We start from the raw sequence: 27,421 nt of genomic DNA, 5'->3' as shown, positions 1-27,421 counted from the left end.
GGGTCAAGGGATTCACATGTCTTAATGGCTGTTGGTAGGGTGTTCCACATTTTGTTGGCATAGGAGCGAAATTAATTTAGTACACTGTACCCAGTGGAAAGTCAGTGTACACACTGGATACTAAATGAAGTCAAGGACTATACCTGAGTTCCAACATGTGCTTTGATAAGATCGGGCAACACTGAACAGAGTGGCTGTATGTGAATATATTTAATGTGATCAGCTGGTTGTTTTTTATGGTGTGGTTTAAAGTGAGTTTAAAATGTACCTTGAGATTTCAGATAAATGAAATGAACACTCATATAAATAATTTATTCAACAGACATAAAGCACAATGTTTTGTGTTCATGTACATCTCTGTCTAAAGGTGTTTGTGTCGAGAACAGTATTTATTCTGTCCACTGATCTGAGAATACAGAATGTCAGACAATGTAAAAGATACATCATTTTTAAAGTTATCCATTGTTCCACTTTATGATACTGAGATTTCAAGATTATTTGTTGTACAATAGTAGAATTCGATGGATTCTCAGTTCCTAGACATTGCACCAACAAAAGAGGAACAGACTTAAATGTTTGGTGAAAGTGAAACTGGTGATGATGGTGATCATGAAAACTGGTGATGATGAATATTATTAAGGATTACTGACTGTGATTATGGAAAGCTCACATATCACACACACCATATAATTCACCAGACAGACAGACAGACAGACAGACAGACAGACAGACAGACAGACAGACAGACAGACAGACAGACAGAGTATTACATTTAAAGCAGATATGTAGCCTATAGGACAGTGCTACTCAACCCGCAGCCCCGGGGGCCTCAAGCGGCCCCTGCTTAATGTACCTGCGGCCCGTCATGGTCATATAAAGATAATTAGTTTATATTTTCATTGTTTTGAACCAGATTGTAGGGATAGTATTCTTTGTTCCAAGAGGAAGTGATACTGTATGGCCTAATGATGTCAGCTGAGTATTAACCACTTATTTATTTATTCACCTGTGATAATCTGTTCATTATAATGTTCTCTTCACATGTTGTGAATGAAGACTCATTTTGTAATTTTGTAACATCATTAATCATCACAATGTTTTTGTTCATTGAGGTTTGACCTTAGAGATGGAAATGTGGCTTCTTCTTTCTTACTCTGTGTTTTCTTGTTTTTTGGACTAGTCGTGTAGTCTGTTACAAAATAAAATTGTAAACATTTAAAAATAAAACTGACATTTTTAGCTTGCTGTCAGTGGACTTTTTTTGGAATGTTGCTGATTGCCCCTGATCCATCTTAAGTTGGCGGTAGGAACTAGGAACCTATTTGTGTAGTCTGTGGTTCTACAGACGTGTGTACCGCTAAAACAATTCCGGCGGATGTTTGGATCACGGCCTGTCGGCCTTGTCACAAAAGAAATGGCGAGCGGCATCGGCAGTGAGTGATATTTCACTTATTATGTATTTCTTCATAATACAAATAACACACGCGAACAATACGTTTGTTTATATTAGTTTGACCCAATAGCTTTCTTATTCTTAATGGCTTGTTGTGCGTGTAAACGCCGCTGTGTGTCTCACGAATGTGTCCCCCCAACAGAGCCAAGTAATGCTAATGCTAAAGACCTAACATAAATACCTGATCATGATCTACAGACCCAAAATTAACTAGTACTAATATGCATTGCAACAAGCTATTTATGTAGCGCTAACTCGGGGCAACACACTAAGCTGTATTAATAGCGAACTACCTTCTTTTAGGGTTTACTCCCTTTGTTTACAGCTAGAGTGATTGATTGATTGATTGAAAATTGTATGTACAGTTTGTAGAATGGGTACAGTTCAAGGAAAGTGCAGGTCAATACAAAATCTGCTAAGAGGATAAAACCAGGAAAAGCACTGACTTGTTCACATCAGGGTCAATTTTCAATTAATCATAACATTTAAAGACGTAGTACACACACACACACACACACACACACACACACACACACACACACAAATCAGAATAGAATAGATATAAGACAATATTATTGGTGAACAGAACACGGACAACTTTCTCCCAACGCCCCTGTATTACCAAGTTAACTAAAACTCCAGCCTAATGGCTCTACCAATTTTGTGTCCAGGGGGGACCCAAATTAGGACTCGCCTAACCCCTGCTCATTATAGGGTGGGATGGCTCAGGGTAGAGTACACAGCAACTTGGTCTTCAATATACTCAAGGGACCAATTCCCATGTACCTGTCAAACTACTTCAGTGACGTGAGAGAGACACAGACACAACACTGAGAGCCAGCTTCACTGATCTCATTCAATCCAGATTAGGCACAAACGTGGGGCTAAATTCGTTCTACTGCTATGCTACCAAAATTTGGAATAAAAGAGCACCTGTCTCTGTGACTGGCCTAAGTTAACACCAGAAATGAAATGTGAAATGAACAAGATTCCTATACAGGATCTCCTCACTGGTCAACAAAAATACATATATGGTTTCTTCGACTATGCATGCACCTCTTGCTACCACAGCACCTCAAAGGCCCTTAAAACAAGGCTCCAGAGTACTTCCCAAAACAAACTGATCAGGCTACTACTTGGCGTTATTCCCAGAACCCACCTCACCCCTGCCTATTTTGATAGGCTGGGAATGGCTTAGGGTTGACGACAGAGTACAGCAACTTGCAATGGGCCTGGTCTACAAGATTTGCTACACCACTAAGATACCCATGTAGACAGTACAGTACCTGTCAAAATGCTTTCTAAGTTCACAATCACAACACCAGAGGGTTTTCAACAAACCACGTGCAACCCAGATTCTGCTCAAACAAGGGTTTAAATTAATTTCGCTCCTATGCCACCAAAATGTGCAACACCCTACCAACAGCCATTAATTAAGAAATGTGAATCCCTTGACTCCTTCAAAACCGCTCTCAAAGAGCACCCTTTCTTACCTTGTAAGAAAGGTAAGAAAATATACACCCTTTCTTACCTTGTAAGAAAGGGTGTATATTTGTATGTTATATGTTCTGATGAATTGAAGTCTTTGTGCTTGTTCTGGTTCTAACAGTATTGACCTGTACTTTCGTTTGAAATGTACTTTCTACTCCTTTTTTTCCCAGAACACAAGATCCTGAATGTGGGTCCCACAGAGCCGTGGTCAGTCAGAGAGAAACTCTGCCTGGCCTCCTCTGTTATGAGGAGTGGTGACCAAAACTGGTAAAGCAACAGCATGCACTTCCACTGGTTATCATCATGGGTATTTATTAATCTGTTGGAGATAACTGACTGGAAAACATCCTCACTCGACACTGATACGTGCCAGTTGAAGCTGCGATGCTAGAACACTGCTGGTCACATTATGTTCTAGTAACCACAATTTGCAACACTGGATGTTTATAATGGGTTGAATCCAGAGTTGCAACACTAGCCATTGACAGCCCATACAGATCCAAACAGAGAAGTCCTATATGATTGTATAAACAACGGTAAACTCACCAACATACATTGCAGCTGCTTTTTCTATCGGCAAATTGTGCATTCATAAAAATCCACCACAGACATGTTATTATGAGCTACATTCTGTCAATACATCCCATGCAGGTGATAATTTTTTTAAGTGTTCAAGTTTGAAAGCATTGTTGGAAACGCCCTGTTTTGAAATTGCACATAATGCAGGAGGCAGCAGGAGGTTGCTTTACTGGGAAAACAAGCGCTTCCAAACTTTAACACGTAGAAAAATAATCACCTCCAAAGAATTTCTTGACAGAAAGTAGCTCATAACATGTCTACACCGGTAGAATTTTATGAAATAAACACTTTGCTTTAACTTAAACCGTACCTCTCCTGCATTTAATTCTTACTGCTTTTGCTGCGGTGTCCCCTGAATCTTCTCTGGGAATGTACAGTACACATGTACAATAGTGACATTGCAAATTAATACAATTACAATTAATCTGGAAGAGAAACATTACAGTCCCCAAGTCATTTCCCCCTCCAGAGCACTTTTCTGCAGTAGCCATGGACCTAAATGAGACATGTCGAAGAGCAACACAGCTGTTTCCAAGAGCAAACTATACATTCATATAGGCACTTTCATTGTCCAGTATGTGCCATTCTGAAATAATAATAATACAAATACATTCAATTTATATAGCGCTTTTAAAGGTACCCAAAGTCGCTTTACAAAACAGAAGTAAAAACAATTTTATTAGAAAATAAACTAGTAAAAAGGTTAAAAACTAGAAATCAAAAGTGGACAAACAAGATATGTAGGGAAAGCCAGTCTGAAAAGGTGGGTTTTGAGTGTGCTTTTGAACGTTTCGATGGTGGGGGCATGGGGCAACTCTGATGTGAGTTGGGAGTGAGTTCCACAGAGAAGGGGCGGCCACTGCGAAGGCCCTGTCTCCCCAACCAGTTGGTTGCCCCTGCAAAAAAAAACGTGTGCCATCAACAATGGAAGCAGGAGGAGGTACAGTAGCAGCTGTTAGTTTCAGGGGTGGGTCGGAGGATGGTTGTAGTTGCACTTTGTATTTAAACTGTTATTATCTGGATCTTGTGTCAATGTACGTCTATCCTGACTTCTATATATGTTTTACTGTGTTTTTTCAGTTTTTGTTTTTATTATCTGCTGTAAAGTGTAAAATGAATTGCCCAGTTTGGGAACATACTAATGAACCTGACCTTGACCTTCCAGGGTGTCTGTAAGCAGAGCCATCAAGCCTTTCTCAGAGCCTGGACGTCCACCTGACTGGTTCTCACAAAAGGTGATTTAATAATTTTAACCAGTTTTCAAAGTGGAGGTTAAATAGCAAGAAGGGTGTTGGGGAATCATATAGAAAATGTATTGAAATTTAATTTCAATTCATAACATTATTGCCCTAGTTCAACCACTTTTCAACATGTTTTTTTCACTTAATTTGTATCGATGAAAGGACAAAAAAAAAGACAATACAAAAGAAAGAAAAAACAATATTCCAACATTCATATTACAATAATTACAGGAAACATTCATTGAAATCCTCATACATTATCGCTAGGCTTAAAGAAGAGATCCCACTTTTCCCACTTTTTATAGAACTTATCCTCTTGTAGTCTAAGTATGAATGTTTGTTTTTCCATAACATAGTAATGTCCATCCAATGTTCTTTCGTTGGTGGGTCCTGTTGGTACCAGCGTTGTGTGATCGCTTTCTTACTTGTTGCTAAGAGGATCTTGATTCAATATTTATCATGTATTAGAAACTCTTCAGGGATATTTCCCAGCAATAAAAAGGAACAAGTCTGAGGAATCTTAAAACACAGAATGGTCTCCAAGGTGTGGAGTGGATATCCTGCCAGTATTTCTGAATTTCAGGACAAGTCCAGAATATATGAGCGTGGCCTGCCTCCTTGTGGCCACACTGTCTCCAGCATGGCTGTTCTGTTTTCAATTGTCTTGACTTAATTTTAGGTGTTATAAAAAATCTCATTAGGTTCTTCCAACAGAATTCTCTCCACATTCTTGAGTTGGTAGGCATAATTAGTGTTTTGCACATATTTACCCATTCCTCTGTAGTGATAACATGTTTACCATTTAAGTCAGCTGTGTTAACAATGCATTAGTTTTGTTGAGTGGATGCCTTGTCTGTGTTAACTCTGCCTGTCTTCCACAGCACTGTGCCTCACAATACTCTGAGCTGCTGGAAGCCACTGAAGCACCCAAGTCAGTATTACAATGTTTACAACACATCATGCAACCATAATAATATCTAGTTGTCTTGCACCGTGAGTGAAATGTCGAATAGTAATCATAGATATGCTGTAAACTAAATTCTTGATCTCTCTGTGTGTGTGTGTGTGTGTGTGTGTGTGTGTGTGTGTGTGTGTGTGTGTGTGTGTGTGTGTGTGTGTGTGTGTGTGTGTGTGTGTGTGTGTGTGTGTGTGTGTGTGTGTGTGTGTGTGTGTGCGCGCACTCCAGACGTAAGCGCGGTGAGAAGGGTGAAGTGGTGGAGACCATTGAGGATGTGATTGTGCGCAGACTGACCGCCGAGAGGATAGAGGAGTTGAAGAAGCTCTTGCGAGACACACAAGAGAAGTACAGGTAAACACACACACACACACACACACACACACACACACATAAAGGTCGTTGAATACTGGGAAATTACATGACCATTCCCCCTGCACTTCCTTTTATTTGTAGGAAGCTGAAGAAGGAAGTGGATCTAATTCAGACGGGTCATCTGGACTCCCAGTTGAAGGATTTGTGGACAGACATCACACTGTAAGACCCTGATTTGTTTGGATTGTCAGGCTGTCTGCGCACCTACTTAAGTTTAGTGTTGTGCCTGTCAGTGTTTTTAGCAATGTGCCTGTCTGTGGATGGCTGATGGAAAATAATAACCATTGTAAGACCCGATGGCCTGTGCAGATATTATGTGGACTGATTTGTACTTTTAGCAGTGCTGCATTTTGGTATCCCCTCTATTTGCTTTTCATTTCTAAAGTTACACACATGTATAGCCGGCTAGAGGGTTTAAACCAGAAGTCCACAATCACCACAATCCTTGAACCTTTAGTTTATTGTTTTGTTTTTATTATTATTATTTCTTCTTTTTTTTTTGTCTATTTAGAAAAAAGAAGCAGGATGACGAAGAGGCGGAACAGAAGAGGAAAGCCACAGAGACGGCCTATCAGGGTATGGTTTATTTCAGTGGTTCCCAAAGTGGGGTCCGGGGACCCCCAGGGGTCCTTGAGGGAGTTCCAGGGGGTCCCCAGCTAAATGATAGTTAGGAACCAAATGGACCCTTATGGGTCTAACTCTGAGAGTGTACAAATGGTTCCATTGGGGGTCCGTAGACCAATATGCACGTCAAACTGGGGGTCCTTGGTTGAAAATCACTGCTAGAGCCGTGAAAATCTTCTCTTATGGTGATCCCTGGTATATCTTTTTCAAATGGGGTTCGCGGGCTAATTACTGTCAATTTGGGAGTCCTTGACCTGAAAAAGTTTGGGAACCACTGGTTTATTAGCCTTGTTTAAATATTGTAAACCTATGCACAGGGTAGGGCTGAGCAATTCATCAAAAACAATGACAAATCGTGACTCTTTTCCTGAAATTACAGATATAATCATGAATCTTGGCAGTTACTGTAATTAGAACACCTTATTAGTTAAGCAGTTGGACCGTGCCCTTGTCTCCTCACCATCATTACACACATTTTAATTTAACCAGAACACCATACAACCCAAGATTGGGAAAATTGCTACCGGCCAGTGGCTATTCAAGATCACTGGAGCCCTATGTTTATTTTGTATTTTCTTTATAATTCACTTTCTGCTTGCCTGTCATTATCAGGCGGTAGAAATATAATGGTTGTGTATTAGCTACTGTTGGCTCTACATTGGGATTATGCTGGCATATAACACTGCATATAGATTTAGTTCTGCAGCTAATTCATTATACCATGTGAATAAACAGTAGGACAGCAATGGTAAAAGAAGGAAGTACCTGACTGAGCCACCAGAGTGCGCCAGTGGTTCTGGTTTAGCCATTGGTGGTCTAAAAAAAAAACTGCTTCCCAAACACTGTCTCCAGACATATTTCTATGGGCCCACTTATCTTTGGTTTCCTACATTTAGTTTTTAATTATTATTGTAAAGCATTTTCAAAAAACATTCCCAAAAAGTAAAACTTTTCATGAATTAATAACAAGGACCAGGGATTATTTTTCTTCAGTAATGCCATGAAGAAGTAAAATGAAAGAAAAAATCTTAAGAAATTCCATAAATTAGAACAAGATATTTTAGACGTGAAAATAGCACTACAAATAACTAAATCTACAAGCTTGTATATCTGCCATTTTTCACTAGTTTGGGTCCCCGGGCGAATATCTTAATTTCTGTTTTGTTTTGGGAACCACTGGCTCTGTCTAAAGTCCCTCCCCGTGCCTTCACTCCCTGCAGCTCGCCAGACAGTGAAGAACACTCCCAAGCGGCTGCCCAGCGTCACGGTGCGTTCTCCGCTGGGAGCCAGCCCCCCCAGCGTGGACTCCCAGGCCGACATGGCCATCCCCACGCCCCCCATGGACACCGCCGGCACCCCTTCTGACGATACCGGCGCCCACCCAGCTGTAAGTACACACACTCAGCCACTCCACCTCGCAGGCCACTGGTTCACTTTTAATTACGCAGTGGTGGGCCTACGGGAAGGATAATGAACCAATTTACGTGAAACACCCAGAATATATCTTATATGTATATTGTTTTGTTGTGGTTTTTTTATTATTCAGGGGTGCTAGCCCCTCCCAACATCTGGCTTTCAGAAATGATGTCATATGGCAGCCACGTCTATGGACTTTTAAAGATGTACCTTTTCTGTTTTGCATGTGTCTATTGAGTTAACATTACTCTAATAGACCCCCAGGTGTGGTTATAATATTCAAATATGTCTTCCCTGTGTATTTTTGGTTTCTTTCTGAAAGCTGAAAGACTGAGTCAAAAGGCCCAATCGAAATAACACCATTTTAGTGAAATCATAAACCTATCCCCTCCCACATTATCATACAACAACAACAACAACAACAACAGCTGTGGGCGAGGCTTAAGTTCAGATGGGTGGTGCTATGGTGAAAACCAGGTATACTTAATGAACTGGTGGGTGTGGCCACATAAAAACAATTTTAACACTTTCTGTACACTTTTTTGAAAGAAATCTTCCTCCTAGTATAATCATAATAACTGATGATCATGTTTTATTTTAATTTGAAAATCAATGGACTTTTGTTTGTTTAGAGTGCAATGTTTGTTTAAAGAAGTGAGGTGTGATTTTTATTTATTTACATCATAATGTATTAATCATAATTAATATAAAGGTGTAGCTGTACAAGACATACATTTACGTGTAGAGGTGTAGCTTCTCATACATGCCATTCTTTATAGGGATGCACCGAATATTCGGCCACCGAAACTTTTCGGCCGAATAGCCGAATATTCGGTATTCGGTTTGGTAGATTTTTAGAGCCCATAGACCAAATAGTCAAAGAACCGGGGTTACCTTTTGTAACCTACTGTTTTGTTGTGATGACGACGTGATCAAAATGTAATCATGTCTTTTGCCATTATCATGTAGCTCTACAACAAAGGTCCAGGCATGACAGCAATGGTACAAAAACTGGTAAAAAAATAAAATAACTAAACGATATATAATCTTACTCATATTCGGTATTAGGCCAACCGTTTCCTACATTCGGTTTCGGCCAAGAATTTCCCATTCAGTGCATCCCTAATTCTTTCATCATGTCCACCAGGCCCAGGGCATAGGAACATTCCTGCCCTCAACAGATGGTCCGGGCCCAGGGCCTAAAGAGGGAAGCCTGGGGGCTCTAGTAGACGATTCCCCACAGAAGAGGCTGCTTACTCAGAAGTCCACGCCGCCACCCTCCCCTCTACTGTCAGAGCTGTTGAAGAAAGGCAGCCTCATCTCAGCCAGCCCCCGCCTGGTGAGATGGAACTTTAGCTTGAATTTGAGTCTTGCTTAAAGCAAAGAATACCATAATTAATTAAATCAAAGTGTAAGATGTAAGGTGAAACTTATGACAAATGAACCATTTCCCTTGCAAACTTGTAATTGTGCTTAGGGCCAATGTGGTATACTGTAATATTATTCATTTGCAGTATTAACATGTGAGAGCACATTCTGTGAGGTTTGTGTGTACTACAGATTAAAAAATAGCATTGAAGAAATGGCCCCTAATTTTTGTGTTTAGTTTGTTTTCATGTTATCAGTTGTTAACTCTTAAAAGTTTGATTAAGCTCAATTAAAAACTGGATTTAAGGAAAGTGACATAGCTCTGTAATTGGTCAAGTGCGAGTCCTTTTGTGACATCATCCCAATCCATGGCTGTCATGGAGTTTGGCACCGGGCCCAATACAATAATACACCCAGGTTTATGTCACTGGATGAATTTGTTCCCTTGTGTAATTAAAATTGCAGTTATAATAAAAATATTAGGCATTTAGCAGACACTCTTAATCCAGAGCGATTTTCAGTAACAACAACACAAGATAATACATCAAATACATAGAAATAATCCTGGTCACTAAACTGCCTCCCCCTGGCCAGCCGGGGCGCCTGATGGAGGGTAAAGGAACTGGTTGGAATAACGTGTTCCTTCCACGCGCTACGTCCAACCAGGGAAACTCCCCCCTGTCAGGTGTAAAGGAGCAACTTGGACACTCAGGCATGAAGGAAGCATGAGTTCAAGTCTGTTGCTCTCCCCTTGTCCCCCATATAATTATGGGGACTAGGTTGGTGGAGGGTGTGTAGAGCCCAGGATCACATTAGATGATTGACACAGGGGTGATAAATGGGTTACAACATCGTGGGATAAAAAATATATTAAAAAAAAAATACATAGAAATAGTCATCAAGAATCATAAGCAAGCTATTGAAGCTGTGTGAGTATACATTATTGAATGCTAAGTCTACATAAAGGACAGCAGGACAAGCTGTGTGTTCCGTTTCACCAGTGTGTGATAACTAAACTTGCAAACACAATTTTCCATTTCAACATCTACGTTAAACATACATTTTCTAATTTAAAAATGAAACGGCATGTCTGTCTTTTTGCAGTCTGTGGGCCTAATAAGTGTGTTGTTTTTTAAAGGGGCAATTGGTCAACAGTGGTTACTCTTACCAGGGTTAGTCAACCATGAGATAGTGTCTTTAGAAATCTACTGTGAGAAACATTTAAAGCCCATCACACACCGTCTGCGGCGCGACGCGTTGCCGCGCGGCGCCGCCTGGAAAATAGAACTGTGTTCTATCGGTGCGCCAGGCGACGCGGTGGACGGAGCCGGTGTGCGATAGGTTCATTGAAAATAATGGAGGCGGCTGTGTCCGCCGCGCGGCGGACGCAGCCGGTGTGTGGTCTCCTTGAGTAAGTCAGTTGCTGGCCTTCAGGCAAGCTTAGACTTTTTAAAGGTTTGTCATGGGTTATAAAATATATTGATTGTTATATAACTTACTTCTCTGCAATGTAGCAGTTTGGATATAGGCCTACAGTTTATTGATGATATCGAATGGATAAAAAAAGGGATTCAACCACTGAATTGCTTTTGAGCTTTAAATTATTTTCTCTTAGGTAGCAGAGGGTGATGCCACAGCCAGCCTCACCAACGGAGTTCAGACCACAACTGGCGGCAGTTGTGGTACTGTCATGCCAGCAGGTCATGACATCACCACAGGTAAATATCACTACAAAGTCGCCGTCTGTCTCTGTCACTCACTCACTCACTCACACACACACACACACACACACACACACACACACACACACACACACACACACTGTCTTTCTCCTCTTTTATTTTGAACCCATACAAAAAAGACGGCTGAGGACATATTATAAGGCCACCAATGGCCCATATGCACACAGAATAGCTCTTCCTTCTTCCGGGTTGCTTCCCTCCTTCCTTCACAGATCTTACCGATGATACTACTGTTCAATTTACTTTAGTGTGCAGTGGTTCTCAAACTCTTTAATTTCAAGGACCCCATAACTGAGTGTACAAATGGAACCCTTACGGGTCCAATTGGTTCCATTTGTACACTCAGAGTTACACACCCGTACGGGACCATTTGGAACCCACTCAAGGACACTTTGAGACCCACTGGTTTGGCAGAGTGTTTCCAGTGAGCCAACATCCACAATAGCAGCACCCTGACTCTGTTTGACCTTTATTAGTATCATCGGTAGTAATAACACCTGTGAAGGAAGTACTAGGGAAGTTCTTTCCAAAATGGCGTGTAATGTATGCATTGGCTTAAACTGTGGAGTTATGCTCTAAACTAAACTCTTGATCTCCCTCTCTCCAATGTGTGTGTATGTGTGTGATGTGGTGTGTGTGTGTGTGTGTGTGTGTGTGTGGTGAGAGGGTGTACCGGAGGCAGCAGTGAAGGCAGAGCTGGCTGAGGAGACGGGCTTGGGGGTGGAAGACGACCTGGTGGCTGTGTCCTACATAGGAGACGAGCTGGACCTGGAGACGGTCGGGGACATCATCGCCATCATCGAGGAGAAGGTAAGGCACGGCGGCCAGGAACCGCCACCGTGTGTCCACAAAACACCACATCACGCAAAGAAATGGACACAGCCGATACTAGTGCTGCACCATTCAAATGTATATCTCGATTGTCCTCCACAAGAGTTGAGATCATGATTCTCGCATGATTCAAATTTCTTCCATGAAAATATTTGTCTTTATTTAGTCTGTAGTTGCTGAACATTACTACATTCAACATGTGGCACCTGGAACCAACTACTGTGGCTTTAAACAGACAACATCAAAGTGCTTGACTTAAACCTCTCTTAGAGTCTCGTGTAGCAAAAAGGGTAACTAAATTGGACAGCCAATTAGTGTGGCAGGATTCTTGCTCAAATTTAGAAATGATATATGTGTCTGAATCTAGATCTCAATCTTTTTTTTATTATTATTATTGTGCAGCACTTAACACCTGAAGAGTTTTGTTGGTTGCTATACAATGTTTTCTGATTATTGTTCCCCCTCCCAGGTGGATGACTCTGTCGAAGCCCTGGATGCCGCGGCGGTCGAGGCCGCCCTCTCTCTCTGCGAGGAGGCGGTGTCGCTCCCGGGCCCCTGGGAGGAGCTGAAGTCCTCGGAGCCCGTGGTGCCTGCGGTGCCGGTCGACCCCGCGCTGGAGGCCCCGGAGGCCGCCGCGCCCCTGGCCCCGGAGACCCACCACCACCAACCAGAGGCCATGATGAGGCAAGAAGCGCTCAAGGGGGACTGTGAGGCGGCGAGAAGCGACGTGACGTCCTCTGACGAAGGGGCGACGGGGGGCGAGCTCACGGAGGAGTGTGCGGCCGAAAAGGAAGGAACGGAGGTGACGGTGAAGAGCGAAGCGGAGGAGTGGAGCCAGCCTGAACCCAACCCGCCTTGCCTCGGTATGTACGCGGTCAAATCCTGAGTGTCAATTTAAAGTGATTTTCGTTGGTTAAAATAAGTGTTATAAAGCTCTATATTTGATAGAAATCATTGCTATAGAGTGTTTGGACTCTCAAGCTTTTTATTAAACAGAAAGTTTTCCGAAACTGAAACTAGGATACCAATTTTAACCAATCAGGATAGAGAACGCAGTCAGAATACAGATGAAACAAGTGGAATTGTGTTTGATGACACAAATATATGTGCAGACAAAATTGGAACTGGAACACTATAAGAATTAAGCTGATAAATGGCTATACTCTCTCCTGATTGTCTGAAATGAAGAAAAAAAAAGAGCTGGAGAGACAGGGAGACCCCTGTTACTGAACAAAAACTCTAGTCTATAGCAATGATTACTATCAGAATATAGTGATTTTACCTTTTAACAAAACACTTTTGAGTGTCAAAATTGACGCGCGTATGGTAACCATCTTTACACTAAATCTAAATGGACAGTGGATCTTTACTGTATAGCATGGGCAGTGCATGCATATAGAATTCCCATTGCGGTGCATTTTCAAATGAAACTAATTTTCATCTTACAGACTCCGAAGACAGTTCTGTGTCAGGGAAAGAATCCAAGGTGAGTAACATTAATAAACCCCTAAAGGTCAGTCCACAACATGTCATGCAACTACTTATCCCCAATGGCGGTTGCAAGGAGTTGCATTGGTTTGGACTGGCCTTAAAACCTTTTTGTTGACTAAAACTAGACTAACACACAAACATTTCAGATGACTCAACTTTTACTCAAACTAAATCAAAAGTAGCTGACAAAATCAACGCCGTTCTGTGTGTGTGGTCGTCTGTCCGTCCGTCGCAGGAGGTGAAGGAGGAGGAGGGAGGGAGCGAGGCGGACCCAGAGGAAGGCATCATGGAGCTGAAGGAGGAGTGTGGTGTGGACGGGGAGGGTCCCTACCTCTCGGAGGTGGAGCCGGCGGCCAGCGAGAGCGAGGACGGCTACGGCACCAACTCCCAACGCTGCTGCTACACCACGGCTGACTCTCTGGCCAGCAGCCCCGCCTCCTCCTCTCAGTTGTGAGTAGTAACGTTACCTCTATCACGATCTGTAAGGACCTGAGTCACACATGGGAGACAATTAGTCCCGTGATTGTCCTGGCTGGAAGGAGAGGGGGTGACGAGGCTGGGTGGAGAGGGGGTGACGAGGCTGGGTAGAGGGGTTGACGAGACGGCTTCAATTAATGTCCTATGGAAGTCACTTGGGAACAAGAGGCTGCCACGTCGGTAACGTGTCATTGTTCTGTCCTGCCTTTAGTTCGACCGATTACTAACACTATCCCTAACCCAGTAACCTCAGTCTTAACTGGCCACGGACGTCGACGCTAACCCTAACCTCAGTCTTAACCGGCCACGGACGTCGACGCTAACCCTAACCTCAGTCTTAACCGGCCACGGACGTCGACGCTAACCCTAACCTCAGTCTTAACCGGCCACGGACGTCGACGCTAACCCTAACCTCAGTCTTAACATGCCACACCTCAGTCTTAACGAGCCATGTAGGTCGCTAACCCTAAACCCTTTGACTTTGTGGGGTTTCCCTAACTGAATAATATAATGGAAAATCCAGTAATGTTGAAGTGTAGTCGGTTGTTTTACAAATATTCAGGCAGTAACAGCATACAGAACAAGCCTCCTGGCCTGTCCCGGCAGAAGTAACAGCATACAGAACAAGCCTCCTGGCCTGTCCCGGCAGCCCCTCATGGCACAAGCCCCAATCTCAGACGGTTCTTATAGTCCTCTCTAATAAAGATGCTATTTTAATTGTTCATATAAAAGGATCTGCACTAAAGATAAGGGCGAGACACAAATAGTTACACAAGTACACATTCGCTGACAGAGTGATGGTAAGAATGGAGAAGTTAGGTCAGCTGTTAGATTGACAGCTGTAGTCGAGCTAGAATTAGCACATGGACACTGAAAAGTGGATGAGTAGTATTGAATGAGATTGACAACTACAGAATAATACGTATATTTGGCAATCATGAACACAAAACTGTGTGGCAATCATGAACACGGATGTTGCTGTTAGTTCAATCTTGTTATTTGCCAATATATCCATTGGAGAAAATGTGCATTTTGTTTAGCTACGTCCATAAACTTCACATGCATTGCTAAGCTAGTAGCAATGGTGGAGTCGTATTTAAAGTCAGAAGGCATTTTATTTTATTTTAGCACAGCTAAAGCCCCACACACACGTCTGCGAACGCCGCGCGTCAAAACAGTTATTTTCAATGAACCGTTACCTATCCCACACCGGCGGCGTCCGACGCGTGTTCACGCCTCGCCTGACGCTCCGATACGCCACTGTTCTATTTTCCAGGCTTTGCCGCGCGGCAACGCCTGTGCCGCGTCGCTGCGCACCCGGTGTGTGTTGGGCTTTAGTGTGTTGTCATGCTAACTTGATCACATTCAAAATGTCTAGTTTAGTATAATTAGTGACATCAGCTGGCATAGTGTTTGTTGGGAATCACGAAATCCTCCATACTCCTGGCACCCTGTAAGCTTTAAATACTAAACATTAAAATGTCTGTAGAAGGAAGTGGTTGGACCTAGCAAATCTAGAGGCTGATGGTGATTAACTGCAGTGGAATCAGCTGGCCATCAAATATTTCTGACAAATGTGATGAGGTCAGCACATTTGGGTGGCTATGGCTAAGTGGCTATGGCTGTTTTTAGCCCAACCATTTTGTGCAAAACTAATGCTTGGAATGGATTCAGAATCATGAAAACCCACTAGTTTGACATTTTTGCCTGCTATAGGATGTTATTGGTAGGGTCGCAAGAGACCCCTATGCTCAATAGTGACAGCCGGTCAGCAAGTGGATTCATGAATGTATAGACAAAAGTTTAGGACAATAAAAAAAGACTATATACCAAATTTCCCACCCGTCCACCTCGGCTGCCAGACTACTACGTCCATTTGCATGCGCGCGCGCGCGCACACACACACACACGCACATGCACGCACGCGTGTAAATAAAGACAGAAAACATCCCAAAATATCTATCTAAAAGAAAGAAATGTTTTTGTTAACTTTTTGGAGTGTTTGTGAGCCATTTTATTTTGCAAGGACGTACTAGGTACAATCAGGACAGGACTCACAAATCAACACCCCTAAATTACCTCTGCCCTCAATGCAAAAGACTGATTTTTAAGTCGATATAAAGCTTTGCCTGCAATCGTCAGTTATTTCTTCTTCATGACCCCTGGCTCAGATTTATTTCACTGTGCTCACCAGTTAGTTTTTTTTGCTGCTGGTGTGTAAAGATTTGGTTTCTCTCCCTCCCTCCCTGTCCTCCTGTCCTCCTGTCACTTCCACTGTTCCTCCCACTTTCCATCTGTCCCTCTCCCTCCCACCCTGCCCCTCTCTGCCCCCCCCCATGGCTTCTCTCCTACCTCCCCTCTCATTGAACTTGGACCATGGCCACGTCATTGTTCTGTCCCTTGAACTCTTTCCCTCTTTCCCCCCGGCGCTGTGCATTAGCTCCATATGTGGTGAGGATCAGGAGGCCATGCAGGCCCAAAAGATCTGGAAGAAAGCCATCATGCTGGTGTGGAGAGCCGCAGCCAACCACAGGTGAGCCTTGGCCCACCCCACCCATGTCAGCCAATCAAGATTGTCATTGACCAACACCTGTCCCTTCACCAACCTCACAGTTGACCTACATTTAAATGTTGATGTTGTCTTATTCCGTTATGTTGCAAGAGCCACTTTGATAGACTGTGGGTTGTATTCACATTAATATAGACCTTCAAAGCTGCCAAAACCAACTGAAATAGGGATAGAACATTTCGGGTGTGTATCGCTCTGACCTGAGATGGTAGTAGTATTAAGTTATTTGATTGACAACCATAACTGATGAAGCCATATTGATTTTAATACTCCTTATTGTTGTGATCAGTCTGGAAATTTGTTTAAAATAAATAAATAATAATAATTTTAATTTAATTTTTAATTGTGAAGGTTTGCGCACGGTGTATATCAATTGATCAATATTTCATATATTTGATGATGTTGCACACGGTGTATATCAATTGATCAATATTTCATATATTTGATGATGTTGCACACGGTGTATATCAATTGATCAATATTTCATATATTTGATGATGTTGCATGAATTGTGACATTCGTAACATGACCTCAACCAAGTCTGGAAGAAGAAATATTTTGACGTCTATCATACTATGTAAAGGTGCATTACAGTACAGTATAGTACGCTACAGTAGAGTATGCTACAGTATGGTGCAGTGCAGTATGGTACAGTACAGCCTGGTACAGTACAGCCTGCAACAGTACAGTATGGTACAGTACACTGGCCACCTGGATGGCCTGGCGTGGTGCTAGAGTGAGACCATTCTAGTGTTAGGAATACAAATGGCAGTTGAGCCGTAAAGGAGAGCAAATGGCCGACATGCGGTCTCTACAAGTGTAACCGATGGGTTCCCAGATTGTCTGAACCTATATAGACATGTTGAACGTGCTCAATTTAAGCAACATAGACAAGTATTCTGATTTTGGTTGAAAGTTGCCGATTTAGCTGATCATTTGATTACTAAAATTACATTAATTTCCTTTCAATCAATTATTTTAATCATTTCAGTAGTTTAGAATGAGATTTGTCATAATTGTGAATGGGGATAAATAATAAGTGTGTGATTTGTTGTTTGTATCAGGTATGCCAGTGTCTTCCTGCAGCCGGTGTCAGATGACATTGCCCCGGGTTACCACAGCATTGTACACAGGTCAGAACACAGACAATTTGAAAATGCTTAACAATGCACTTCCTAACTTCTATTTGTGTTTGTCAAAGCAGAAGCTTTCTCCGATCTGTAGAATTAGCTGTGTTCTACTCATCATTCACAAATCATGATGCAAAAACCACCCAACTTTTATCATGCCTAAGCAAATGGTTTAACACCCTTGTAGATCTGCTATTTTCACTCGTTTGGGCCCCGGGCGAATATGTAATTTCTCTTTCGAGTCACGGTCTAAAGACAGTTTGAGAACCACTGCTCTAATGCAGTGGTTCTCAACCAGTGGTCCTTGAAGGAGAACCACTGCTCTAATGCCCCACAGATGCTCAATATGTTTTTTGTCTGGAGACATGCTTGGCCATTCCATCGCCTTTACTCTCAGCTTCTTCAGCAAGGCAGTGGTCATCTTGGAGGAGTGTTTGGGGTCATTATCATGTTGGAATACTGCCCTGCAGACCAGTTTCTGAAGGGAGGGGATAAAATCTACACTGATATCCAAGCTGTACACTGACTACTTCACTTTCTATCAAAGTGTAATTTCTTCAGTGTTGTCACATGAAGAGATATAATTAAATATTTGCAGAAATGCGAGGGGTGTACTCACTTTTGTGAGATACTGTAAGTCCCTCCGACTTCTTCTCTCTCACACCTCGGTTTTTCGGCCGCAGCTTGCCCGGAGAGTGACCCACGGGCCCGAAATTTGAGTCTGGAAAAAGTATGGCATTTTGAAATTCCAAATGTGTAGGAATCCTATGCAAACTGCTGCCCCCGTCCCCGTCCCCACAGGCCCATGGACCTGTCGGCCATCAAGAAGAACATCGAGTCGGGCGTCATCCGCACGACGGCCGAGTTCCAACGCGACATCATGCTCATGTTCCAGAACGCCGTCATGTACAACTCGTCGGACCACGACGTCTACCACATGGCGCTGGAGATGCAGCGTGACGTCCTGGAACACGTGCAGCAGTTCCTGGCCACGCAGCTCATCATGCAGACCTCCGAGAGTGCCATCTCCGCCAAGAGCCTCCGCGGGCGCGAGGGTGGCCGCAAGCCCGGCGAGCCGGCCGAGAAGGTGAGGCCGGTGCGGGGTAGGGTTGGGTGCGGGGTAGGGTTGGGTGCGGTGTAGTCTCGCGTAGCCACCAGACAACTATTCCGCAATCTCCGAATGCCGTATAGAGTCTGGAACTACACCTACACCGAAATCTGTGTAAGGAAGCTGCCATTTCCATTCACGCAAATATTGTTTCTATTTCTGCTAAGCAACAAACTATATATACTTAGATGATTTATATTTATATTAGATAAATTTGCGCGACTCTAAAGACAAAACGGAAGTGGGGAGGAGGCTCCACTTTGGCTTTCTATTTTACTCATGATTTGAATCATGATTTACTCATGATAGAGCTTTCGTTGAAGCATTTGAAAATTGAGAGAGACAACAGTCTGGCAACACAAGACTATGTGTGGTGTGGTGGGAGAGCTGGGCTAATTTGCAACACTAGATCTTTTTTTATAATGGGTTGAATCTAGAGTTGCAAAACCCTCCATTGACTCATCGGAAGTCACTGAACGGTCCTGCGTTACCACCTGTTTTTGCACATAATGCAGGAGGCAGCAGCACAATGCGTTAATGAAAACGTGTGCTTCCAAACTCGCACTTATCCCACTTATCACTTAAATAATCACCTGGTTTATTGTGGTTGGTGGGCTGCGGTAGGGTTTGAGTATGGTCTAGTGGTGTTGGGTAAAGTGTATGTGTATGTCCTGTAATTTTACCCTGCCAGGTATTAATTAATTATTTCGCCCCTGCAGATGTCTTTCCATTCTGAGCTTTTTGCTTAAGGTGAAAAATACCCCAGATCCCCGTGCTTTAGTTATTGGGTATTTGGGGCCTGTGAGCTGGGGTAGGGTTCACTCGGGTGGGGTGGAGTGAGGTGGGGTATGTTTTAAGAGAGGTCACCGTCAATGTCAATCTCTAATGTTTCAATCGTTCCAAGGAAAATGTTGTTGTCGAATGTGAATATTTGCGCTTTGTTTGAAATAATTGGGGTTAATGGCTTTGTTGAAGGTCGTTATTACCCCGTCACTGTTGGCATACATCAACACGGAACACCTACCTGACATTTTCAAATCCGTTTTTAAGTAATGAAGGTCTGGAAGCAAAAGCCTCCAGACCAAGCAAAAGCACGGAACATGTGTAACGTAAGGGCAGTGATGGGGATCACACACATCTGTGTTGTTTACTATAGTATAACCAGAACATCCACCTGCAACAGAGTTGACATGACTTTTTTTAATACTGTTTTTATTAGCCATTTTTGTATGACAATTTCAGATTAGACAATGATAATAAGTAATTCAGTTAAATAAAAATGAAAAAAATAACAGGCAATGTAAATGTTCCACATACAGTATAATAAGTGTGATAAATAAGTGTGATAAACATGAAAAAACTAAAAATAGTTAAACAATGACATGAGTTGACATGACATTTTGATGATATTTATTCCACAATGTTTGTGTGAAAGCTAAATGGGGAGTGTAGACGCAATTTTAAACACCCAATATTCTAAAACTCTTTTGTAATTAATAACATTACAATGTGCTTCTTACTCTGATCTTATTAGCCATAGGCCAATAAGCCCCTCATTTGCCCCTTATGAAAAGCCCATTATTGGTGCTAAAGTATTTATAATTTAAGTCTTCATTTTTTTGCATGGAAAAACATCTTGATAAAGGTAAAGGTATACAGGACAGAAACTAAAAGGCCTCATCTGTTGTTGAGACAGCACAACAGAACGTGCTTGCCATGATGCATATTTATTGGTTGGTTGTACATAGGAACCTCCGGCTTCCAACCACTGAAAATCCTGTTCGGAATTCTAGACACCAGCCATAATTCCCAGTGTATCATCTGTCATATCTTAGAGTTCTTCCTCCTACATTTGTGACAAAGTATAAGATCTGCATATTATGCTACCCTGAACTGTCCAGTGATTTTCCCTATCGTTATATAGACTCAAAATATTATTTTCTCGCACGCATACACACACCTCCACATGCAATCTCCATGCAATCTCACAAACACCATTTTCCAGCTGTCTTCAGATCTGCTCTTCTCTCTGCTTGTGATAGACTGCTAGTCAGTGGAATATCTCCTAAACCTCCTGCATGTCTCTCCCATCCCCTGTATTTTCTACTTTCTGTCTGTCTTTGTGTGCATACAACTTAAGTCGACTTGCATTTCTGCATTACTCTCTCTGTCTCTGTGTATATCTGCTTCCATGTTGGATGGCTCTGCATATAATTGCACTGGGTGTCTGCATGTACAATTTGTTTGCAGTCCGTCTACATCTGTTAGGCCTTTGAATTATTGTCTCTGCTGTTGCCTTGGCTTTGTCCATAATATGTACGTCGGTTCACTGTCTCACTTGACTCTTTGAATGCTAGAAACGAAGCGTGTTTCATGGTTTATGATCTGTCTTTCTAACCTGTACTTGCTTGCTTCATGTGCGTGCGCATTTGGTGTATGTGCCGTGTGGTGGTCAGTTAACATATACTCGTTGATGCGTGCGAGTGCACTCTCACAATACAGACATGTACGACTCTTGCTCGCTCTTCGCATATGCGTGTTTCTCTCTCTATTTTCTCACTCTGATGTTTGTCCTCCTACAGGACAGTGTCCCAATGGCCTCTCCTGCTTTTCTTCTCTCTCTCTTTGTAAGTATTCAGGTCCCTCCTCTCCTGATCTCACCAGAACCTGGGCCCACGCTCCGCACACCCTTGTCTGTGTACACACAAGCGCGCACATAACACACCTTTACCTTAAAGGCATAATACACCTCTATATCTCTCTCTGTCTTTACGCCTACACACACACACACACACACACACACACACACACTTGACAAGCGCATTGAGGCCCGCATCACCCTCATAAACACTCCTATGTTCTGTTATACTGACTCAGGCACCACATCGTCCTCACCGTACACACCAGTAAAGACAACAGTAACCCCTGTTCCATCATCTCAAGCTTCCGTCGACCTTCAGTCAGTGACAACCCCACCATGCTGGTTTCATCTGGTTTTGTTTTCATCATTGTATTATTATTTTCTATTTTGTACCATTCTCGTGTAATCTGTACATTGAAACATTGCATCTCTCTCTCGCATGTTTCGTTTTCCTTTGTTCTTGTTATAATTTATTTGTCTAAATTCGTTTCTCTTTTCTCCATTTATTTTAGCTTGTCGTCGTCGTTCTTTTATGTTTCTCTTCGTTCCTCTTCTTCATTTGGGGAGGAAACCTTCCAAGGTGGACTGTGCTGTGTTTTGTTGGGGGGTGGGCTCACTGGGCTGGGCCTTTGGGTTGCTGGGAGGGGAGGGGGGCCGCCAATGGATCCTCCTGCACACTGTCCAACCGACCTTGATGTTTTCATCCTGACCCATCATCCCTCTCTCTCTCTTACTGTCTGTGTATCTCTCGCTCTGTCAGGACGGTGGTACCAGGGGTCGCCGCAGCGCCATGGAAGCTGACCTCAAGATGAAGAAATAGACTTGTAGACATTTGAGGCCATGAATGAGACAGAAAGCAACAGAGCAAGAGTCACTGGCGTCAGAGGATGCAGAGCAGCTACAGTACTTGAGTTATTTTTCCTCAAGGCAACTGTACACTCAGGCTGCTCATGTGTGCGTGCGTGTGTGCAGATCCATCAAACTGTCTGAGCGAGCAGCAAGCTTCCCTCTTAAGCCAGCACACTGCTTTTATTTCCCCTAGTATCATTTCACCAGCGAAGGGTAGTCTGTCATTTCTCTCAGGATAGGACATGCATTTACATGTATGAGCGAGAGAGAAAATGTTCACCAGCAAAAGTTTTGTCTGGGGTGAAATGTGTGTGTGTGTGTGGGGGGGGGGGGGGGGGGATGGGAGACTATTGTTCAGAGTTCACCATGTTCTGGTGTGCTCCATTTTGGAAAGAGACAGAGTTCTAGGCACCCACGTTGTCATAAAATAATATTTAGGGCTGCATTGATACCAGTACTGATGTTACATATTGCAGACTCATACTAGGATATTATAGGATTTGATATCAGAGAAATTACCTCAATTCTAAATGCAACACCCAGGACCTCTGTGTATTGGGTTAAAACTCAGACAATGCTAATTGTCTTTTTAACATTTTTAGAAGTCCTCCCTAAAGATAAACAATGTATGCAATTAATTTGAACGCATTGTGCTCTCCGAGGTGTCATTTTAAGGGTGCATGTATTGTTTGGTAACTGTTTCTATGGCACCCCTTTTTGTTAATCAAGTAAGTAAAACTTCTAATGGCACGTTTCATACACAGGGAAACTCGAAGTGCACATAAAATGAATACCCAGTATATAGAAATTGATGAATTATTTTTGTCCAGTGATCCCAAACCAACACTCTACGATTGTGTTTAAGTGATGGATCATATTTGGTTAATATTAAAGGCTAATATGCGGGATCGAGCAGTACTTTCAAACTGGTATTGGTGCATCCCTGGACTTGGACGTGATGCATAAGTCATGGTGTGTATTAAGTGTTAGATCATAGTACAAAAGGTTTTGTACCCAAATGATGGAATCGTATGTAATGTTTTGTTTGGGTTAGCCAATAACATCACGTGTTGTACATTTTGTTTAATAAAAGCTAATATTTGAGCTTATTAAAATGGTCCATTTGCCCGAGAGCTGCACGGTCACATCATTTAGCAAGCAGTTTGACACACCCTCGAGTAGGCTATAGTTTACGTTACTACAGATTAGGGAAATCAGGAGTACTTTTAGTATCTTATCTAGAATGCCATGCAGCTCCGATGGAGTTCCAAGGGATACCCAGCTAAATGGTCCCATTTAAATAGACAGGTCCCAGAGATAGAAATGCCATTAAATGGGTCTGTAGCCGAATGCTTGTCAAACTGGGCATCCTTGAAATTAAAAATCTAATCGGGTCCCTTTCATATCTTTTCAAATGGGGCCCACAGCCCAATGTGTCAATTTGGGGTCCTTGACATGAATACATTTGAGAAGAGAACCACTTCCCTAATCATATACCGATGTGACAAGTTTTAGAAACAAAATCTTGTGTGCAAAATTGTTTATTCCACATCCCATGAATAGTTAACAAAACTACATAAATAATAATAAAAAAATGCAGTGAGACCAGCTCACTATACAAAATAAAATTAACACCGTTTACATGAAACAATCTGTGCAAAAATGCTGCAGTCCAGTGCGTCACAATATTTTGCCTTATAAAGTTCCAGCAATCATGATAAAGTTGTAGCAGCCTAGTAGGCTACTGAACTTGAACACGGAAACCGAACAGTAGGCTACATTGCAACGTAAACCTCCATGTGGAATGTGAATATCTAAAGTTCTAAACCCAAAAATGCAGACTTTTCGTTGACTTATTCTAATCGTAAACACTAGCTAAAGTCATGAATGACGGGACTGGCTGAGGAGTAGAGCTTTCGCTTCACCAGTCTGTACTCCGGTCGAAGTTTCAACACCTTGTTGTCGGTAACGAAAATGTGTTTGAGCGGGGGCCAGCCGTCGTCCACCTTGAAGACGACGGACAGCTCGAAGGTCGGGGTCACGCTCGGCTCGGGTGAGAAGCTTCCCAGAGCTTTCAGCGCGTCTTTCGACTCCTCCAGGTACACGTTGACTGAGGCGCCCCGGAGCCCGCACGGCTCGCCGGCCGAGGAGCGCACCAAGTCCCGGCCGACCCTGGCGGACATGTGTAGTGGCAGGAGAAGCACTTCGCACGGGAGAGTGGATCCCTTGGCCTCGGACAGACAACGCTCGATCTGCCGGGTCATGTCTCGCTGAAAGATCCTCACTTCATCCTCATCCTCCTCCTCCCACCTAGAGTGCAGGTCAGTGTCTGTTGAGCAATACAATTACATTAATTTAACACATTAACATTCTCAAGGCCATGTCTGTGACAAGACCGAATATCGTGGTGTTTTATGCAACGGAGACCATTCTTCAAGTTCAGCGAGGAAGAGTCATGAGTAGTGAGACTAGCATTGTGACAAAGTTGCAATCAGCTGATCCAAGCCATGAGTCAGTTGCATCAGCAATGCTAGCCCAAGACTATCGCAGTCACAAATCTATTTGATCGTGTTTTAATAGATGTGGAAAAAGGTAAAAAATGATCAAATACATTACGTCTTGATCTAAGGGTACAGCAATGCTTTCTTTTACTAGGCTGGCCTGGCTATGGCTATGTTGTACATCATGTCACTCAGTCAGTCAGTACTATACCATTCTGAATTACACTCGGGCTCGGCAATACACTACATTGATTCAAATATTTAACAGTTTGGAGAATTACAATACATTTCAAGCACAACTCAATTCATCATATATCGTCTCACTGAGTCACTGACTCACTCGTAGTGCTCTCTAAACCTTTCTGAATTTAACACTCGGTGGTACAGTTACTAAAACAAGCCTATGTATATTTTATTATTATTTTAACTTACATGGTAGGCCTACATTCTTTTCCGCCTCATTGTCGCAGCTATCGATGCTGCCCCGGCGAGCGGCGCAGCGACTCTTCTCGTTCGAAATGAGCTGAGATAAAAAGTTTCCTATAATTTCGACGAGGCTTTCCTCTTCCGATAAGGTTGGCATGCCGTTTCCCAACACTAGAGCTGTGGTGTAGACCATTCTGTTTCCTTCTTTTGTCTCTCCGATCATGCCCCGCTCTCTCTTTCACGCGTTGTGTCTGTATGTTCTCCATGTAAAAAGACTTAAGTTATGAACGAAGAGTACAGCCACCTGTTTTTATACCCCCCACATGTTGCATCAGCTGGGGTTGGTTTGGTCACGTGTGGGACGGGCCTCTGGTTGTGTTGTGAGAGCAACTACGTTGTAGCCTATGGTTGAATCATTCAGAATACATTAAACGCAACATGTCCGGGCATTTCACTCACCGACCTGACACGTACAAGTCACGTAGGCACGCCTACCTACAACCAATTAAACAGTTATTAAGTTATTATTATATATTTTTCAATATATAATCAATTTGTTTGGGGAAAAAAGTAACTTTTGGCTTGACATACCAAAGCGTGTGTGTGAGTGAGAGAGAGGTTAATACAATGATTGATTGAAATATTTATTAACAGTTTGGAACTTGTACTGAGAATGTACTGTTTTTTGAAAAACTTGAAAATATGACTGGTCATATAACTAGATTATTGGACATCGAGGGTTAAATGTCATCAATATAAAAATATTTTGGTTCCTTCAATTTGGCGTAATTAGCCTACTTTTGGAATACCTTGTAAAATTGTCCCAACTAAAAATAATCAAATAGTTCATCACGATATTGGTGAGGGAATTGACTAGATCCATGACTTCACACATGATTCACTATTAACCAGTTCACATTATGTTTTCTGGTAGCCTTCTAGCCACTGTTATACATCACTTGTTATAGTATATTCTAGAATGTGCTCCTTCAAGGTGAGCGCGCCATGTGTGAGAAAAAAAAAAAAACATGTTTGTGTGTGTGTGCGCGGTGAGCAAGTACAGACATGTGTCATAAGTTTTCTACCTGACTCAGAGGTGAGTCACATGGTCTGACAGAAGGCACTCACACTCCTACCTGACGTAGTGGGAAATGTGGACTTTTCCATTTACAGTGAACTTTGGACTCTTCATTTCCTTCTCTTTCTCCATGTATTCGTTATTTCCAGGGGCACCATTTGGGGTCTCAGCCTTTGCTTTTAACCTTAATTGTTTTTCTTTTTCCTCCACCTTACACTAGACACATGTTTTCTTTCTGCAACCATACATTCATGAATCACTTTAAAACTGTCTTGTCATTACAAGTGTTATAAAAAGAAAAACTTTGTTTTAATGGCAAAACATTGCCGATGTACAAGCTCACATGTGAGCTTGTAGATCAGCATTGTTGACTGCTGCATTTTTCGAATTTCGGATCCAGTGTTTCCTCTCCCCTTATTATTTGTTCAATTAAACGTTCTGTTTTTAACTCCTCCCAACGTGTGGTTTTCGGAATTACGTTATATGGCAGCCAAGTCTATGGACTCCAATGCATGGCTTTTGAAGATTACGTGATGTCATGTGGCAGCCAAATCGATGCACTTTTTAATATTCGTTTGCCAGCCAAGTCTATGGACTTTAATTTTGTTTAGGGCACTACATGACGACGTAAGATATCATGTGGCCGATATGAATACAGTGGGCTTCATACACGTTTGTTTTGTTTAGAGCACACCTATGTATAACATTTTGTATTTTTGATTAAATACTTATTTCATCTTTTTCTTTTTATGGTCTTCTCAAAAATCTATTCATAAGCCTGGAAGTATTTCCCAATTCACTAGGAAGACATTTACCACAACACACACAAAATAGGGAATAATTAGGCAGTTTAGGCACCATTTTGCTACATTACAGTCAATACATAATTATTCTGTACCATGGGAAATCTCCCATGACATCATCACTGCCAACCAATCATGTTTGAACTAAGAAGGTTGTCACAAAGGCCAGCAAAGAGGAAGTGGATTTCTGTAGAAGTGCAGAGAAATTCCTGTGTAAGCTGACAGCACTCACTCACACAGTCTTATTTCCTGTGGTTATGCTCATATCTGTGT

The 27,421-nt window shown here is 42.4% G+C and overlaps 2 protein-coding genes across 5 annotated transcripts; one reads left to right on the top strand and one right to left on the bottom strand.

The window, feature by feature from the left end:
* The first annotated feature begins 1,383 nt into the window (after positions 1-1,383).
* On the top strand, positions 1,384-23,444 carry brd8b (bromodomain containing 8b). Of its 4 annotated transcripts, none has more exons than XM_080774268.1 (20): positions 1,384-1,433; positions 3,115-3,211; positions 4,689-4,758; positions 5,646-5,695; positions 5,951-6,073; positions 6,176-6,256; positions 6,606-6,670; positions 7,939-8,105; positions 9,104-9,148; positions 9,282-9,473; positions 11,118-11,220; positions 11,927-12,054; positions 12,545-12,938; positions 13,524-13,561; positions 13,802-14,016; positions 16,484-16,576; positions 17,677-17,745; positions 18,544-18,829; positions 21,433-21,477; positions 22,252-23,444. In XM_080774268.1, the coding sequence occupies exons 1-20, from the start codon at positions 1,415-1,417 to the stop codon at positions 22,309-22,311; spliced, it is 2,340 nt and encodes a 779-aa protein (XP_080630394.1). In that variant the 5' UTR covers positions 1,384-1,414; the 3' UTR covers positions 22,312-23,444. The 4 variants fall into 4 exon arrangements, with proteins under 4 accessions (XP_080630394.1, XP_080630395.1, XP_080630397.1 ...); XM_080774269.1 differs by lacking the exon at positions 22,252-23,444 and adding an exon at positions 21,728-22,022; XM_080774271.1 differs by lacking the exon at positions 9,104-9,148.
* A 434-nt stretch (positions 23,445-23,878) lies between these two features.
* Positions 23,879-25,525, bottom strand: LOC308322475 (DNA damage-inducible transcript 4-like protein). The gene is made up of 2 exons (XM_080773757.1): positions 25,274-25,525; positions 23,879-24,669 (listed from the first exon to the last, which is right to left on the bottom strand). The coding sequence occupies exons 1-2, from the start codon at positions 25,488-25,490 to the stop codon at positions 24,212-24,214; spliced, it is 675 nt and encodes a 224-aa protein (XP_080629883.1). The 5' UTR covers positions 25,491-25,525; the 3' UTR covers positions 23,879-24,211.
* Positions 25,526-27,421: the final 1,896 nt, after the last annotated feature.

This window comes from Protomyctophum bolini (assembly GCF_963924005.1).
Source record: "Protomyctophum bolini genome assembly, chromosome: 10".
Classification (NCBI taxonomy): domain Eukaryota; kingdom Metazoa; phylum Chordata; class Actinopteri; order Myctophiformes; family Myctophidae; genus Protomyctophum; species Protomyctophum bolini.
This window is presented reverse-complemented; position numbering and strand designations above follow the sequence as displayed.

Bases quoted from the DNA above. Each gene is read 5' to 3' on its own strand.
- LOC308322475 (XM_080773757.1), bottom strand. From the start codon at position 25,490: ATGATCGGAGAGACAAAAGAAGGAAACAGAATGGTCTACACCACAGCT. The intron at 24,670-25,273 runs GTAAGTTAAAAT...ATTGCTCAACAG, and splicing joins AAAGAATGTAGGCCTACCAT to ACACTGACCTGCACTCTAGG.
- brd8b (XM_080774268.1), top strand. The intron at 11,221-11,926 runs GTAAATATCACT...TACCGGAGGCAG, and splicing joins AGGTCATGACATCACCACAG to CAGTGAAGGCAGAGCTGGCT. The intron at 12,939-13,523 runs GTATGTACGCGG...TTCATCTTACAG, and splicing joins ACCCAACCCGCCTTGCCTCG to ACTCCGAAGACAGTTCTGTG.